The 17,365-nt window shown below is 42.7% G+C and overlaps 2 protein-coding genes across 2 annotated transcripts in view; both read right to left on the minus strand.

The window, feature by feature from the left end:
* Positions 1-873: 873 nt before the first annotated feature.
* On the minus strand, positions 874-17,347 carry znf653 (zinc finger protein 653). Its single transcript, XM_049560704.1, has 10 exons — positions 17,034-17,347; positions 15,374-15,414; positions 13,622-13,939; positions 13,000-13,517; positions 12,386-12,563; positions 7,995-8,079; positions 7,760-7,877; positions 7,569-7,683; positions 7,396-7,495; positions 874-4,629 (listed from the first exon to the last, which is right to left on the minus strand). The coding sequence occupies exons 1-10, from the start codon at positions 17,327-17,329 to the stop codon at positions 4,452-4,454; spliced, it is 1,947 nt and encodes a 648-aa protein (XP_049416661.1). The 5' UTR covers positions 17,330-17,347; the 3' UTR covers positions 874-4,451.
* Positions 5,735-17,365, minus strand: part of tlcd4b (TLC domain containing 4b) — a 154,810-nt gene continuing 143,179 nt past the window's right edge. The window contains exon 8 of the transcript XR_007447833.1: positions 5,735-5,913. The gene's annotated coding sequence lies outside the window, so the exon portion shown is untranslated. The remainder of the gene's footprint in view (positions 5,914-17,365) is intronic.

Consider the following 17,365-nt stretch of genomic DNA (forward strand, 5'->3'; position numbering starts at 1 on the left):
ATCTTGGTAAATGTCTCAGCAATAAAAAAGACCACTTTTTATAGCACTGTACCTGCAGCAATGTCTCTGTAAAAAACACCCACTTTTGGCGTTACTATCCCTGCTCAAAACACAGTGATTACCATTTTCTTATTTGTTGGTCTCAAACGGTGGTCTGCAGTTTAGCAGGCATCTCTTCTAGATGTCACAGCATTAGTACTACTACCTCCTCCTCTGAATGCCAGTCAGCTCACATACTGTGTCACTTTAGAAACGTTGATATGATGCATACGACACAAACAAACAACATATTCATAGTTCGCAGAAACATACCAACATTGTCCTTGTCTTTTCCTTTAAATGCATGTTTATACATCTTGCTATATGTATGCATTGACTTGTAATGAAATGCCAGTTTAAATATGACTGTAATACCCGAAACAGTGACTTCACTCCCCACCATCAGAGAGCTGTCAGGTGGAGTCTCCACTACCAGGTTTCTTCAGCTCCTCAGACTTTGGCCTCATATTTGTCACATTGTACAGTGTGACATTTGCTTTGTCTGAACTTCACAGTCCTTCAAAGCAGAGATAAAAGAACACACAGAGAGTGACAGGTGGAAATTACTAACTCAGCTGCTAAAGAAGGGAGGATCGACGATTTACAGCAGAAGAATGCTGATGATCAATCACAGCATGTTGATGGCGTCATGACACTTTTGAGTAGCTGATAAAAAATAGGTTCGAAATGGGCCTAAACTGTGTGAAGTAAATGAGTAAATAACAATACATTTTGACATGTTCGAATAAATTATCAAAATCCATTTTGTATTTATAAATATTTTACTCTTCAAATCCAAAATGTAACCCCTAATAACGACTTATCTTTGCTCCCTTACGACTAAACTTGTCCCCCCGTGCTAAACCTCTTATCAACACAAACATCCAGAAACCATTTGCATGTCCAACGTTCAGCTGACTGAAAGGGTCCAGTATGTGTCATTCTATGACGAGGTGTCATTAACACTTATGCTTTTCATGCCTTTTCTTACTATTTATGCACACCCACACTTTGTCACAAACACACACCCTTGAGTGCGTTATGCAAGAGGTAAGAACATGCTGCATGTTATTAACCATGTGTGTCAAACAAATGTCTTTCAGAAAAAAAAACACAAAACACAAACACGTCATATTCACATATTTTAGTGATTCGTCATCGGTTAACAAAACCAACATAAGAGACAAAAAGTGCATTTTCTTCGAAACTAAACACAGACGGAACACGAGGAGGGAACAAGAGGACTGAGGTGAATTCTTCCTGAGAAACTGTCACATTAAACTCACAGGGTTTCTCATCAGAGCCTGTGAGTCAGGACACTGGGATGGTGAAAACAGATAATGTAAGATAAAGACTGCTGTCCTGGCCCACACAACAGATGCTCAGTGCTCAATGACTGAAATGGATGAACCCACATTTGTGTCCGTCTGAGCGGTGCGGTGCAAAAACACAACGCTCAAACCTCAATGATGTCACAGCCTTAAATTCAAGTATATCTAATACACATATATAGTTACTATTTACCCACTAACTGGTGTGTCATCAAGAAACGTTCTTGGTGTATTAATAGACTGAGCCATCATATTTAAAATCATACTTTAAAGGTATACCATGCAGGAACTGTTACTGTTTGTGAACAGTATTACCAACTGCAGATTCACTCTCATTTTGTAATGTGCTTTGTCTGCTTTGCATGTCGCCTCTCTATATTTGCATTTTTTGGCACTGTGTGTGCAACTGACCCTTCGCTAAGCCCCGCCGCTTTGTCATGGTCCAACATGCTGTCAGAGTAAACATGGCACAACATTTAGCTCCAAATCCACAACACCAGCCTGAAAATGAAGGAAATGTGACACAATGCAGCACAGCTGTGTTGTTGTCGGACCCTGGTCTGAGCCGGCTCGATGCTCTGCTATGATTGACCAGTCTGCATCCAGGGGCGGGACTTAGCGAAGGGTCAATTTTTGTAGCTTCATCTTGGATGTGTGCTGCTTACAGTCTGGCACCTTGTGTCTACCTTTTTATGAAGTCCTGACCTCACCTGCACACTGTGCCATCAAACGTCCCAAACACAGCAAAATATGATGGAAATAATAAAATACAGGCAGAGGGCAGAATCTCTGCAAATAAATACACCAGCACACACTTCTCACTGATCATAAGTAATGAATGAGAGGGATTACTTGTGTATGAGTCCTGCATAGTACACCCTTAACAGTCCATACCAGTGTTTTAATCCAGTTATTAAAAATTATTTGCCCTTTAAATCACTGCAGACAGTGTCCTGTAGGCCGACAAACAATTCCTTTAATGGAAAATATGTCCTATGTTTCTATCTTAAAGGAGCAGTGTGTGAGATTTAGGGGAATTATAGTGGTGTCTAGCAGTGAGGAGTGCAGATTGCAACCAGCTCAAACTTCTCCTGGTTAGAATTCCTTCAGTGTTCATTGTTGAGGAGGTTTTCACTGGGAGCAGAATTATCCACAGAGGTCTCTTCTTCTCCAAAACAGACCGACCAGGTGATTTAAAAAATGTGAATGGACCTATCTGGAGCCAGTGTTTGGTTTGTCTGTTCTGGCGGAGGAGCAGCTCTGTGTAGATTACCGGCTCATTCTAAGGTAACACAAACACAATGTTTCTTACTTTAATGTGATAATACACTAAAGAAAACATACTAATTATGATATTGTCCATTTCTGCCAATATATCCCCCTAAATCCTACACACTGGACCTTTCATTGACCGTTTGCTAAGCCCCTGCTCACTTGAAATTCTTTTGGAAATAACGGTTTGTTTGTTTCAGACAGAAGTGGACAAAAGCAGCTTTTTATCTTCAGCTGATGACAGTCAGCCTTGCTGGCTGATATAACAGCCGCTGCTGAAAATGATCATTTGTTATAGCTAACAAAGCTAACGTTAGTATCATGAGTTGGTTGAAAATGCCGTCTCAGGGTGACTTTTTAATGTCTGAAACTGAGCCAGTAATAGGCTCTTTAAACCAACATTGTCAGATACTGTCGAGGGCCAGCTTCACAAATAGCAAAAGAATTAAGGGATATGGATGTTTGAAATACAGATTGAATGGTAAAAATTGGTTTACTCACTGTGGAGATATCAATGTCTTAAGAAAACTGTCTTGCCCCCAAGAGTACAACATCAATAAGGCTACAAACTAGTGCTGCCCCCTAATGGTCGACCGAACGTTAGTCGACCAGAAAGGTCATTAATTGGAAAGATTTCAGTGGTCGTTTAGTTGCAGAAAAAAAAAGTGAAACTCTATTAGGAGCTGCGCCTTGTCAAAATAAATCCAAACCTATATGACTGGACCATATGTGACTTTACTTTGAAAGGACAGACACAGGAAGTGTCCTCGTCAGGTTAATCTCCAGGGCTGGTACCTGCGGTTATTCCACAGGCTAGTTAATAACATGTCGGGCAGGAAATCCAAAGTGTGGGATCATTTTGAGAAGGTGAAGGACGAACCCAAGGTGATATGTAAACTCATCTTCATTGGTCGACTACAAACATGACGTATCATCTGAAACATGGAAGTAGCTACATGCCCATTAGCCCACAGCGTCATTAACAGGCGGCTCGCTCAGTGTGTGACGTGCACTTGGAGATAAAATACAGGCCTATATTAATGAAGGTTCATTAGTACAGTTTGTATTTCTCTGTAATGTAGCACAGTGTTAACAATGTTACTGATACTATTCTTTCTCACACCTTCAACTCAAACCACCAAAATATTACTAACTCTACCTTTAACATTAGCAACTTAGCTAACACTCTCAGACGAGCAAGACAGTGGTTAGATTTATGCTTTAATTGTATTTGCATTTTCAATGAGTGGATTTTACTTTTAAAGGAAGTAATGACGAGTTAGTGTTGTGGGGAGTAAGCCAGTTGGCCATGCTAATGTTTGCAGCTTACGTTAGAGCCGATAAACACTCAGTTTGATCCATTCCTTTCACACTTTTGCTCTGGTGATTTTGTAAATCAGTCAGAATCCTTATATACTTCATATATCTCTCTAGCTGCAGCCATGCCCACCTCTGCTGTGCATAGTTATGGTAGTTAAGCTACAAACTGTTTGGGGTGGGGGCTTTAGCAAACAGTCAATTAACCATTTTTAATAAACTGTTAATCAAGCTTTTTTCCTGACTCTACCGAATACGTTCAAACCCCATGTTTGGGCCCTGAACTCTGAAACAGCCTGTGTCCTGCACAGCTGTTAGACCGGCCCGCTGCATCCACTGCTTGTGTGCTCACAGGTGACGCTCACACCATCCTGGACGTGAGGTCAGACAAACGCAGCAAAGGAAAGTCAGTCTCTTCACTGGAAGTCTTCCTCTGGTTTCTGAGGGCCGACCTGTGCGTGTTAAACTCCAATCACCTGGTGTCTGAGCGCCTCAGGTTGCCTGTTTGTCCGGGTGGCTCTTTAGCTTGTGGAATTTAACACTGTCCAGCTTCTCGAACCTCTTCTCACAGAACTCACAGGTGAAGTTGTAGTGGGCCTCCGGAGTGTGCTTCTTCATGTGCCAGTTCAGGGACGCACGCTGGCGACACTGGTAGCCACAGATTTCACATCTGACAGATCATGTGGGTGAGAAGAGGAGGAGGAGGGAACAGGAGAGAAAAGAGAGGAGTGACAATCATGTAGATGATTATGGACTGTGTTCTATTTATGATTTTATTATCTTCCAGATTCTAGAGTCCAGTAAACCTAAATTTTCAGATTAATCCCAAAATGTCACAGTGTCACCTGCTTAGTGGGGATGTCACAAGAACATATACTTCCATACCAACTCAATGTCATATTCCTGAAAACAGGACAGAACTCTTTCTTCTCCTGACGAGGCGGCATAAACGCCTACAAGTGTTCTAGTCTGGGGTTAAACGCCAAAGAAAGAAGAAGAACGCCTACTAGCACGAAGAACAACCAAGCCACCAGGAAGAGCGCCAAGCCTGAAACCAGTTTTACATAGTGGCTAAAAGTGGAATTACATCGTCCGGGTCTGTCACGTGATGCCACTGGGCCCAAAAGGACTTTCCCCCATACACTTACATTGTGACAGAGATGTGTCTGTGAATCAGTGATTACATTTTTTTGAGCTTCACAACCCCTGTGAAAGGATTGTTTTTACTATCAGGATTTGATCCACTCAGTCTGTTAACACTTGGAAAGTCTTGAAGAGCTGTACAATTAAATTATTTTAACCCTATTTAAGTTAGCAAAGTGCTAAACCAGGAATTAGGAATTAAACCAGGAACCAGGAATTAAAACTACATGTTGCGGTGACGCAGACCTCCTGTCTGTTGCTGTATAATGACACCATTTCCCTCAGTGGAAACAAAGCTTTGATTTACTTTAATTTCACAGATAAGAAACAATAAATTGTGAAGACAATAAAGCCTCCACTAAAATAGCATTTTGAGTCTTGTGTGTGATTTATCCTTCAGGGATTTATACTTCAGGATTTATCCAGGTTTCACATGAGAAGAGGGAAAGATCGCCAGCCACTAGGCTAATCTATACAATGTAAAATGCCGTAGGCTTGTGCTAATAACGTTAGCATGTTGTATTTGTTTGGAAAACGTGTTTAGTATAAGACAGTTGTTTTGTCAGTGAACCTTGTGAGCTGTAATGGAGCCAAATTATGTGCCGTTACCTTTGTTAAATGTTGCTGTTGTCCCTGGTTTCATATGAGTAGAGGAAAAGCACGCTAGCTGCTAGGCTAATATATACAATGTAAAATGCCATAGGCTTGTGCTAATAACGTTAGCATGTTGTATTTGTGGGGAAAATGTGTCCAGATAAAGACAAGTGTTTGTCTGTGAATGCTGCGAGTTATAGTGAAGCTGATTTGTGTACTTGTGTTTGGAACTGTCTCTATTAAGCCATGTTTAATGTGTGTTTAATGTGTGTTTTGAATCAACTAAACTTACAGCACTTCACAGAAACGCCACCGACTAATGTTCTGGAGTTGTAACTGCAGAGTAGAGTTCTCAAAGGGCCCAAAAATTCAACCCGAAACCGAAATGACCTGAGGGACTTGAAGCCCAAAACCCGCCCGGCCCGACATCATCACGTACATCACTGGGTCCGAGTCCGACTGAACCCGAGTTTTTTTTTTTTTTTTTTTTTTTCCTTAAATGGAAGGGGGGAAATTATGCTCCCCCTGTGCGCCTCAGAGGTCTGGCTTCCCTGGCTCAGTATCTTTAACCACTTAAAGTCAACCAATCATTCATGTCCCAAAATAATATTACCAGACAGACAGGCTTCAACGTCAGCGTGGAGGAGAACAACCATTGCGCATCATGTAGCGCTGTGTTGCTGCATTTAATGAGCCGCAGCCGCTCTCAACACTTTTCCTGCACCTTCACGCTGACTGACTGGCTGAACTTCGCTCACACTTCACAGCAGCATATCTTGTTTTAATATTATTGTTATAATAGTCAGAACGGAATTCAGCATTCTTTATTTTTAGCTTATAATTCGCATTTTCTTCTTGCTTAATTATTATAGCCCTATTATCACCCCCCTTACACACACACACACACACAGCAGACGATACTTCAACTTCAACTGAACACTTTATTAAAAACGGCTCACAGGCTGCTCAGAAGTGAGAACCATGGACAGCAGCATTGTGTGTTAGTGCTGCTGTCACACCCTCACACAGTGCGCTTCTCTTACAAACTTTTTTTTTTCCTCTCTCTCTCTCCGCTGTCTGAGCCCGACTCAGCCCGCCCCAATGAACTTAATTAGTCGGCCCAAACTTGGGCTGGGTTGAAATTGAGAACTCTACTGCAGAGTGACACAGACACACCACCACAGAAGTAAAACAGCTCCAAACGGCATAGGCGACGTGCGTAGGGTCTACGCACAACCATAAATCCCCTTTACCTTTTATAGGAGTGACTGGGCTATGGCGTAGGGTACGGCATCAATACGGCACAGACATATAAATCCTGCGTTACATGTACAAGTGCTGACCAACAACAACAATGGAGGAGAAGTATGTAAATATACTGTAGGCTCCATATTAATATATGTTTCCTTGCCCATAAAATCTCAAAACTCACACAGACTGGTCCTTTGTGTCCACGGCAGATCATCAGGGATTATAATAAAAATTGAATTTAAATGTTTTTAATAAAGGAGTGTATGTTTATGTACGTGGGATTTATTGTTTTGTTTTTGTTTTTTACCGTGCTATCAAAATAGGTATAAAGAATCTGGGAATTTCGCTGGTATTGGTATCAACTACTAAATTTCTGGTACCGTGACACGCCTACTGCTCAGAGGAAAATGTGAAAAGATAAAATGTGTTTTCAGCTGTAGTAACTTACTGCAGTGGAGTTTCTCCCGTGTGCGTTCGCCTGTGAACCTCCAGGTGATTCTTACGCTTAAATGATTTCCCGCACGTCTCACAGATGAAATCTCTGACCCCTGTAAAAAGACTCTGTTAAATTTGGAGGTTTATGAAAATGAGATTCTGACATGTGCGTCTTTGTGAGCCCACCTGAATGAATGATCATATGGCGATGCAGGTGGTTCGACAGGTAGAACTTTTTCCCGCAGCCTGGATGGGGGCAAACCTTCGTCCTCCCTTTCCTGTGAACCAGGTTGACGTGATTCTGCAGAGAGAGGGAAGTGAACCAAAGAGCGAAACAAACTGAAGCTGAAATGTAAAGTATGAATGATGAGTTTTACCTGGAAGCTGCTGATGGCGACATAGACTTGACTGCAGCCCTCGTAGGGACAGTGGAACATCTTGAGCATCCCGTCTGCCTCGATGACTGGGCCTCGCCGGTTCCTCTTTGACCTGACGCTGCAACAACAGACAGGACAGTAACTGGAGTTGGACTGCCATCTCTGCTGAACTACTAGACTTGTCTGAATGTCACCTGCTCTCGAATTCACCATGTCGAGTATGTGGACCACTCACCTGCTGAGACCTCGCTGCAGCTCTCTGTCACTACTCAGCTCCAAAGCATCAACAGCGGGCTGCAGCAGCTGCTTGTCGCTCAAACCTGCACAGAAATGGTTCAAAACTGATCACACAATGAGTCATGTGAGTATTAGCTGAATCAAAATATTCACCCTCCTGAGCTGAGGACTGGGTACTCAAGGACATTTAGCCATGTGCGGACGGTGCGGCGCGCAGGCTGTGTCTGCACACCATTTGACAGTTACGTAACGGCTACGGGCCGGGAAAGCTGTTTAAAGAGGGTGTAATCTATCAGCTAGCAGCGGCAACCACATAATTGTCAGCTGGAAAAACAAATAACAATGTCGGCCTACAGGGCGAAAGCCATGGTAGTCTTCCTAGTTGACAAATATTTGCCAGCATGGACGGCAAAATGCACGGGGATGGTCATGGTGACGTAAATGTGTTAAGCAGAGCACCAGCGCACTGAAATGGAGCGGACCCACTATGAGCACCATCGTGCAACTTGTCAATCACAGGGAGCCACACCCTGAAGCATACCTGTGTTTTATTGTATATTTCACTCTGAATGGGACCATAGTTTTCAAACTGAACACTGTGCAGATCGAGACCATAAACTCATTAGGTAAAAGTTACTGAGGTAATAAAGCAGTCCCTCAAGGATGTTGTGATCGTATCAATTAACACAAAATCAGCCAGTCCCTGTGAAGTCTGCATGACCTTGCAATTTGACCATTTAAAACAGGTAAAATCTCATTTCACGTTGGAGCTGCTTGCAGCGCACTGATCAGCTCAGTCCCTCTCTCTCCCTCAATTCAATTTCACATATCACAAGTTGCCTCAGAGGGATTTACATCATACAACATCCCTCTGTCCCTGGACCCTCTCTGTTTATAATGAGACTACAGCTGCGGGACCGGCGCTCTGTGCCTGGGACAGAGTCACACACAAAGTGACAGGGCTAACTGTTTGATGTTAGCATCAAACGGCTAACATCACCGTTTAGGTGTTGGTGTAAGATCAACAGCTCAATGTCAGATGTCAACTGCTGCTGCAAGGTTTCAGCCCGAGTGGCAAAATATGACGAGCATGGATGACATCACACTGTGCTGTGTTAGCTCATGCTAACCAGGCAGCGAGCAGGAGGACGGCAACTCATGAAGACAGTCCTTTGGCGCTGCATACCAACAGCTTGCAAAATCCTGGAGGGACTAATAAATCAAGTGAGTAGTAGGGTCATCTTCTCATAGACTTCGGCCCAATCCCAATACCCCTCCTTGTCCACTACCCCTTGGCCCTCGAAATGAAGCAACGAGGGGTAGGGGTAGAAATCTTTCCCTAGGAATTGGGACACCACTCACTACGTCACTGCGTTGGTTACGTTTACACATATGTCACTTTTTTAAACAGGAAGCTGCGAGCCATCTACATTTCCAACCGGCATCTACAGTGGAGTCTCATTCATCCTACCAATCACGTTTGCTGCATTCATCATGCTTCGTTTGACGAACGACAGACGACAGGGGACTTCTGCTAGCTAGTTTACTAGCTAACATTATGAGGCAGCATAGTTATACTAGCCCGCGTGTTATCGTAATGTGAAAAATCCGACAATTTTGCAGATCAGGACAGATGACAGACGCCAGATAGTGCGAGCTAGCTAGCTAGCGAACAAACAACCTGACGACGGTAACGTTAGCTATGTATGAACGTTTTTTCCCTGTCTCTCGCTCGGTGGTAGCCATGGCGACATCTACCCCTTGCTGGCAAGTCAGCATCTGAAATCCCTCGCTCCGAAGGGCTAGTTACCCACTACCCCTCGTTAGGCCCCCTACCCCTACATGCAAAAGGAACTGGGACACCACTACCCCTCACGGGAACGCGCAAATGTAGGGGTAGGGCCAAGGGGTAGGGCTAAGGGGGGGTATTGGGACAGGCCCTTCGACATAATCAGACTTCTTTTAGAAACCAGTGGAGCCGCCTCCTACTGGCAATTAGAAAGAATGCAGGTTTAAGGCACTTGCACATTGGCTTTGCTTTTCAGACCAGAAGATAAACCCTTGCTTTTATCGTACTAGTTAAGTCTGTAAGGGAGCCAGTTCATAACTCTATGCACACTCGTGATGATATGACACATGCTGGTTCTAATTATGTTCAGGAAAGGATATGGAACATATGGCAACTGGTAATTTATAGCATCAGACTTTGATTGTTTATAAAAGGAGTGTCTTTGACTCCTAAACATCCTAAACACATTGGTTCCCTCTTTACTGAGGTGCATATCAGTATCTCCCTCTTATGACAAAATATCTTTTGATGTCATCCACATTATACAGCTTACAGAGCCAACATTATGCATATTACATAAAATTATGGATTTCTACAGACTCTTTAAAAACTTTAACTTTGTGGTTCACCTACAAAATGTTGCTGAAGCAGATGCACAGCTCAAAGCAGCACTGCACACATTTTGTGGCATGGCTGTGGGGTCATTTGGATTGACGTAGAGCTTGTTGATGCCAACTTTGACTTTAACGCCAGGGTGCAGAACACACACAATACGCTGGTTATACTCTTATCACTGCTGAGATCAAATGTTAGGATATTTGCTTAAAACAAACACACAGCTATTCATCTCCATGTACTCGTACATGACTCTTCCATAATGGTAAGCAAATGAATGATCATGTTTCATGTCTGAAAAGGAGTAGGAGGAAGTGAATACCTAAAATATTATCTAACTAGTCCACACCCATTGAGCGCACAGTTGCCCACGTAAAGTTTCACACAGTGTGTGTTTGGGATACAGGTCATAGGAAATTGCAGATTAAATAGTCAACTGAACCCATTAAGAAGAGCAATGTATTCAGACAGAGTGTTTGTGAAGTTGATAGTACGATTGCTGGGCTACAGCTGATGTCCGTTTGAAGTGGATACATACATCAACGTGCGTGTGCAGTAACTCGTGGAGTGAATGCATACAATTCAATTAAAAGCAACTTTGTAAAAGAATATACTAATAGTATAATTTTTGGAAAAAGTAGCTTTGTCACCTTCTACCTATGCCAGTCCTCAATGCCTATGTGCAGTTTCACATAGATTGACCACGTCAGTGAGTAGAAAAACGTGGGACAGACAGAATGACTGACTGACAGAATGACACACTGACAGTTTCCATGATTATGTACAGCATACCATACCATGACTTAGTCATACCAAACATTAGAAAACACCAACATTGGTCCACAGGGGGAGCCACAGCGATCGGTCGCATTTTAGCCATTTTGAAGCATTTTTCTGTTGTTATAGCGCCACCCAGTTGCCAATTAGAGTTAAATTTCTCCAGTCACCTTGAGGCGTCCTGTTCTACATATCTACCAAGTTTAGTAAAAATCCATATGGCGGTTAGGCCTAGATAAGAAATGAGCTCTCTAGCGCCCCCATGTTGTTTGATGGGGTCAATAATGGAGGGGTCCCCTCAGATTATGTGTGGTCATATGCCTACAAAGTTGCGTGGTGATGGGTGAAACCCTTGAGATGTTATACACCTTTATGTGATGAGCCACGCCCTCCGCAATATTCATTGCCTTATAGAAGCTCAGTTTTAGGAAGTTTTCCAACTTTTGCCAAGAGGGAACTTTAGATATTGCTCCCTAGATTATGTTCACCCAGTTTCATGCAGATCGCTCAAACTTCCTAGGAAGAGATCCATTTGAAGTGTTTTTCAAAACATTCAAAATGGCGGAAAATCTATATAAGCGGAAGTTATGGGTTCTTGAGGCAAATGTGTTCCTCATGAGGAGAGGCATCTCTGTGCAAAGTTTCATGTCTCTACCACATACGGGGCATGAGATATGCCCATTCAAAGTTTGAGATTTCAAAAATTGCTTCATTGGCATCCTCCCATGACCCTCTACCACTGTGCCAAATTTCACATGGATTGACCAAGTCAGTGAGGAGAAAAACATGGAACACACACACAGAGTTTTCATCATTATATAGTAAGATCCTTCAGTTGCCAATGGAAAACGATTTTTTAACTTCCCTCATAAAGATACTTAATTGTTTCAGACTACAATAGATTTAGGTCTACTGATACTTTTGTGCTCATGCTATAGTTTTAAACTTCTGTAGCTCCAGTGCTGTGTGCAAAACCTTAACGTACAGCCCTGCCGTGCATCTTATTATTTTCATTTACATGTTGTGCAGCTGTGCATTTCAATCAATTATCCACCCTGCAACTCAAACTGCTGCTGAGGAACAAAAGAACCCATGAAGAGTTGCGCCTGCTCACAGACCTTCACAGACCTCTGAATTCAGAGAGGGGACACAGAATGATACACACTGTCGACTAGCGCCACAGAGAGATTCTTAGCACTGTAGCATACCTGTCATGGAGTCTTCATCCTCCGCTGTTCTGAGTTTTGAGTCAGACGTGCAAACCTGGTTGTAGGTGACACCCCCGATGACAGTGCAGGTGACTTCCTCAACGTTTCCACCGCCCATGTTGAGCTGGATGCCTTCTGATGCCAGGGCCTCATAGCTGGGGCCAGTTATGATGATTAACTGGGGATTAAAAAAACAATTGGTAGCTTTTGATAAAAGATACAGAACACTCCTTGATGTGCACATTTCTTTCCCTTAGAATGAGCAGTTTATGTCTGCATAGGAGCAGGTCCTCGTTTATGGAGATTGCCATATTGTACTGCCATGTTTCTACAGTAGCCTAGAACGGGGTTTGGTTTGGCCCAGCAGCTCGTCTCTGACATGCCAAACAGTGTCGCACAAACACTGATTTGTAACGCGAAACTGCTTTATTCAGTTTTGATCACCAGGTCTTTTTGCTTTGAGGAGGAAGAGACCTCTGCGGATAATTCAGCTCCTGCTAAAAACCTCCTGAACAAAGAACACTGAAGAAATTGTAACATGGAGGAGTTTCAACTGGTTGTCATCTGCAGTCCTCACCACTTGATGCCACTAAATCAGGTACTTCTTCACCTACCTGTGAGCCTTCCAAAGCGGTCCTCTGGTCAGGAATCTCACAGCTGGTCACCACCGTCTGCAGAGTCTGCGGGTCAAACAGCTCGCTCTGCTCTTGCACCTGCATGGGCGGTGGGACCGACAGCTCCGGCTGAGCTCCCAGTCCGACTGAGTGGCTCAAGCTCTGCGACAGCACCGAGTCCTCATCCGTCTTCTCCAGTTTATCAGTTAATGATGCTGTCACTGTAACACACTCGTATCCATGTGGTATAGTCCTGATCTCTTCTTCTCTGTCTCCTTCGCCGTCTCTGCCTTGCCGCAGGTCCTCAGCCTCCTCCTCTGAGGGGATGGAGTGAAATGCTGCAGCGGGGGAGCCTTGCTGTCGCTCCATGACCATCTCCATCTCCCACACAGGCTGTCCTGTCAGTGCAGCATCCTTGGAGGTCTCTACACTGGGCTGGTGGTCGACAGTTACAGCATGTTCTATCGGACTCACGATTGTATGCTGTACCTCAGAAACATCCACATTTTCTCCCACATCTACAGAAAAACAGATAAATAAAAAGAGTGTTCAGGATTTACCTGCTACTGTTAAACACTTAGTCATTATGTCAACTCAAAGAATAAACCTAATCATTCTGCACCTTTGAACTGTTTGTGAGCCTCCTTTCTTCTCTTCCTGCTCACTGCACCTTTTGTCACAGCCACGTCTGTCTTCCCTGCACTCTGTTCATCGCCCTCTCCGTTCACTCCTTCCTCATGTTCAGAGTCACTCGTCTCCTTCAGTGGTGAGAAAAGGTATTGCACAAATGAGTGATCAGAGTCACACTGCCAGATAGCAGCAGTGGAGAAGTTGGGCTGCGGCTCCAGGGCTCTGAGCTGGGGCTCGTGAGGGCAGGAGCGGGAATGCTCCTGGTACCAACACACCAGGCTCTGGAGGCTGGACACACGCTCCTTCCTGCCTGAGAAACAACACAAGTCAGCCGACAGGAGAAATAAAGAAGAGGATTCCAAGAGAATTTTGTGAAATTTAAATGTTGGTGAGAATACATCCAGAGAGCTTAACATTACATCAGAACTGGAATCCAGTTTATTGCCATGTAGGATTTCACATACAAGAAATTTGCTTTGGTGTATCGCTGCGTGATATTATTACAGTAAAAGAAAATGAAAATGTATTGCAAAAATCAAGGAAAACAAATATAGAACAGGAGAAACTTAAAATAAAAATATGAAAAAGATACTGTAAAAAATTTTCACAATATATCTGAATTAAAATGAGGAAAGAAAAGAGTCAGTGCAACAATTTTTTTGTGAAAAAGAAAAAGAAAATGTACACAACATCGTTTCCTATAGAAGCCGTTTGAATCCTGCTCGCGGCCCTTTGCTGCATGTCAGTCCCCACTCTCTCTCTGTCTCCCCATTTCACTGTCTGTCCTGTCATTAAAGGCAAAAATAATCTTAAAAAAATAATAATTAAAAGTTACTAAGTTATACCTCTTTGTGCTGCTACTAACGCAGTTTTTTTCATTATCTGGTAACATGTTAATTGTTTTGTCAGAAAGTGATGAAAAATCCACGTCACCATTTTCTAACGCTCAAAATTATGTCCAAAACCAAAGATATTCAATTTCAATTTTGTCAATCACCTTATCACTTAATCGACAAATAGTTTCAGCTCTAATAAAATCAAGGCTGAAGATTTTTCTCTTTGCTGCTGCCTTTTATTAAATCAGATATTTATTAATTTCTTACGCTGCACTGTAACTTTTGTATTTTATACCCGTCTTAGTATTTTTTTTAGCTTGTTTTTGTTTTCTATTCCCTGGCTCTATTATTACTTTTGGCTCTTATGCCTTTACTGGACAGCATAGATTAAGCATGGAGAGGTGGATAAGGGATGACATGCAGTCAGTGCGGTAAGGACGGTGCCTTTGCATGAGGGCAGCCCAGTGGCTCAGTGGCTAGAGCGGGCACGCCACGTGCAAAGGCACCTTTAATTACATTTTGAATTGCATATAAATGTGGGGGGTTTTTTGCACTTTGTCGTGATGTGTTTGATGTTTTATGTAGCGCACTTTGAATTGACTTGTTGCTGAAATGTGCTGCATAAATAAACTTGTCTTGCCTCGATTCAAAATTTTGACATTTAGGATAAAAATTATGAGATTTTAAATCATAGTTTAAGTCAGAGAACTTTGAAATTGGTGCACAAAAACATCAGAAAAGCAGGATATGACATCGAAAATACCACAGAGAAGGACCCCCGCTTAATTTGTGTTTGTTGGGCATGGGGCCACTGGCAAGGTGTTCTTTATTTTTCCACACTGAAGACAGCAACCCTACGTAACTGATTTGGGAAATAACCCTGTCCATCTATCAGTGGCACCACTCACCTTTTTTCTGTTTCACTGAGACTTCTGGAGCAATCTTCTTCCTGTAATGCAGCAGAGGTGGAAGAAATACTCAGATCTTTCACTAAAGTAAAAGCAGAAATACCACAGTCAAGAAATACTCTGTTACAGGTGAGAGACATGGATTTAAATTTGTCTTTAGAGTAGAAAAATAAATGTCACAGTACCAAAAATCCAATCAATCTGTAATCAATGTGTTACTGAATTATGATTATTGATGCATTCATGTGTTCATCAATTAAATGTTGCAGGTGATAAAAGTAGGGTTGATCTGAATAAATGTACATCTGTCATTTGTATATGGTATTATCATAATTGGTACTACTAATTTGAAACTGCAAAATAACTGGAAATAATGTTTTCAAATAAATGTGGTGCAGTAAAAAGTATTTCCACTGAGATCTATGAAGTAGAAGTGTAAAGTAGAAAATAGAAATACTGGAGTCAGTGGCATATGGTAGGTAGGACGGGCCTCGGTGCACATTATTATGATGGGCCCTCGCGCAAGATTTTGCATCTACACTAGTTACGGCTTGACATTGGACAACATCAACATTCATGTTACGCAGCACTCCACAGTGCAAATCTGTATATGACCAAAAAACAAACATAATGGCATAAATGACAGCTGGCCCCACTTTCTTAATTTAACATGAGTTCTTTTTTGAGTTTATTTCTTAGGTGGCAATCTGAAGGAGTTACACGAGCCTGTTCTGTGGCCAACATGCCGTTGAAGGGCCGACTACTGCTCTGCACTGACTTCCTGTTACAATTACAGTTGATTTTAAGCTCCTCCTCCTCGTATACAAAGCCCTATATGAGGCCGAGCTACATCGCTAACTCTCTTGATAACTATTTGCCTCCAAGAATACTGCGATCATCTGCTGCTGGTTTAATGGAGGTTCCAAGAAACAGCTGGAAGAAGATCGGGGATGCAGTCTTTGTCAGTGACGCCCCACAGCTATGGAACACACTTCCTACAGATATCAGGGAAGCTAGCTCGCTAAATATCTTTTAAAAAAAAAAAAAAAAAAAATATCTGTTCACTTTAGCCTTTAACTCGTTCTGACTTTCCTGATACAGGTCTGAAACTCTTTCTTTTTACTCTTCATGCTGCTGCAATGCTTTTAAAATCTTACTGGATTTTATAATTTGTAGTTTCACAACTCTGTGATTTTATGAATCAGTTAATCCATATTGTTTTAACTACTTTAAATGTAATAAAGTTTATTAATACTATGTTTTTCCTTGATCATGTAGAAGAGGAATGCAATTTTGTTTGAATTGTTTCTGACTATACTATCAAAAAAAGCAAAGCAAAGAAAAATCATGTTGTAGATGAGTTCCTCTTTGAACACAGGTGTAGCTCCAAGGTGGCGATCAGAATCATCTGCAAGCCCCCCATCCCATCACACCATGTGGGCCCCACTGCAGACACATGCCTGCACTGTCTGTATTTACGCCCCTGCTGACTGGTTAGATAAAGCAAGATGAAACACAAACTCAGTGAAGCTAAAAAAAAAATGGCTACAAAGCAATTAATACTGACTGACAGATCAGAGGGGAAAATATCATAGCAGACTGTTTCCATTAAGACGCGCACGGTGTGTTTGGGTCACGTTAGCTTGAATAAAATACTCACCCGCAGTACTTCTGCTGGTACTTCTCTCCATAGGTGGAGTTGAGCAGGATCAGGTACTCTGCCAGCCCAGCATCACTCAGGCTGGTCCTCCTGCGGAGCTCACTCCACAGCTTGTGCGACTCTCCCAGGTACACCCTCCTCACGTCGTACTTCTTCCGGGATTCAAGTCGCCTCTGTACTCGGTCGGTGTCCGTGAGCCTGGGTCGTCCCCTGCAGCGCCTCAAAACACCTTTCTCTGGGTCCCCGGCTCGGTCAGCGTCCAGGGGAACGTCCAACTTCGCCAGGTTATGCGCCATCTTGGCCACAACAGCTGTGTTGTGGTTACCCGGCAT

Source organism: Epinephelus fuscoguttatus, linkage group LG19 (genome assembly GCF_011397635.1).
Source record: "Epinephelus fuscoguttatus linkage group LG19, E.fuscoguttatus.final_Chr_v1".
Taxonomy (NCBI): Eukaryota; Metazoa; Chordata; class Actinopteri; order Perciformes; family Serranidae; genus Epinephelus; species Epinephelus fuscoguttatus.

What these genes read in the sequence shown, in the direction of transcription:
- znf653 (XM_049560704.1), bottom strand. Translation starts at nt 17,329, where the DNA reads ATGGCGCATAACCTGGCGAAGTTGGACGTTCCCCTGGACGCTGACCGA. An exon ending in GGATGAAGACTCCATGACAG is followed by an intron (nt 8,080 to 12,385) that starts GTATGCTACAGT and finishes ATTTCTGTGCAG; the next exon opens with GTTTGAGCGACAAGCAGCTG. An exon ending in TCGCCATCAGCAGCTTCCAG is followed by an intron (nt 7,684 to 7,759) that starts GTAAAACTCATC and finishes CTCTCTCTGCAG; the next exon opens with AATCACGTCAACCTGGTTCA.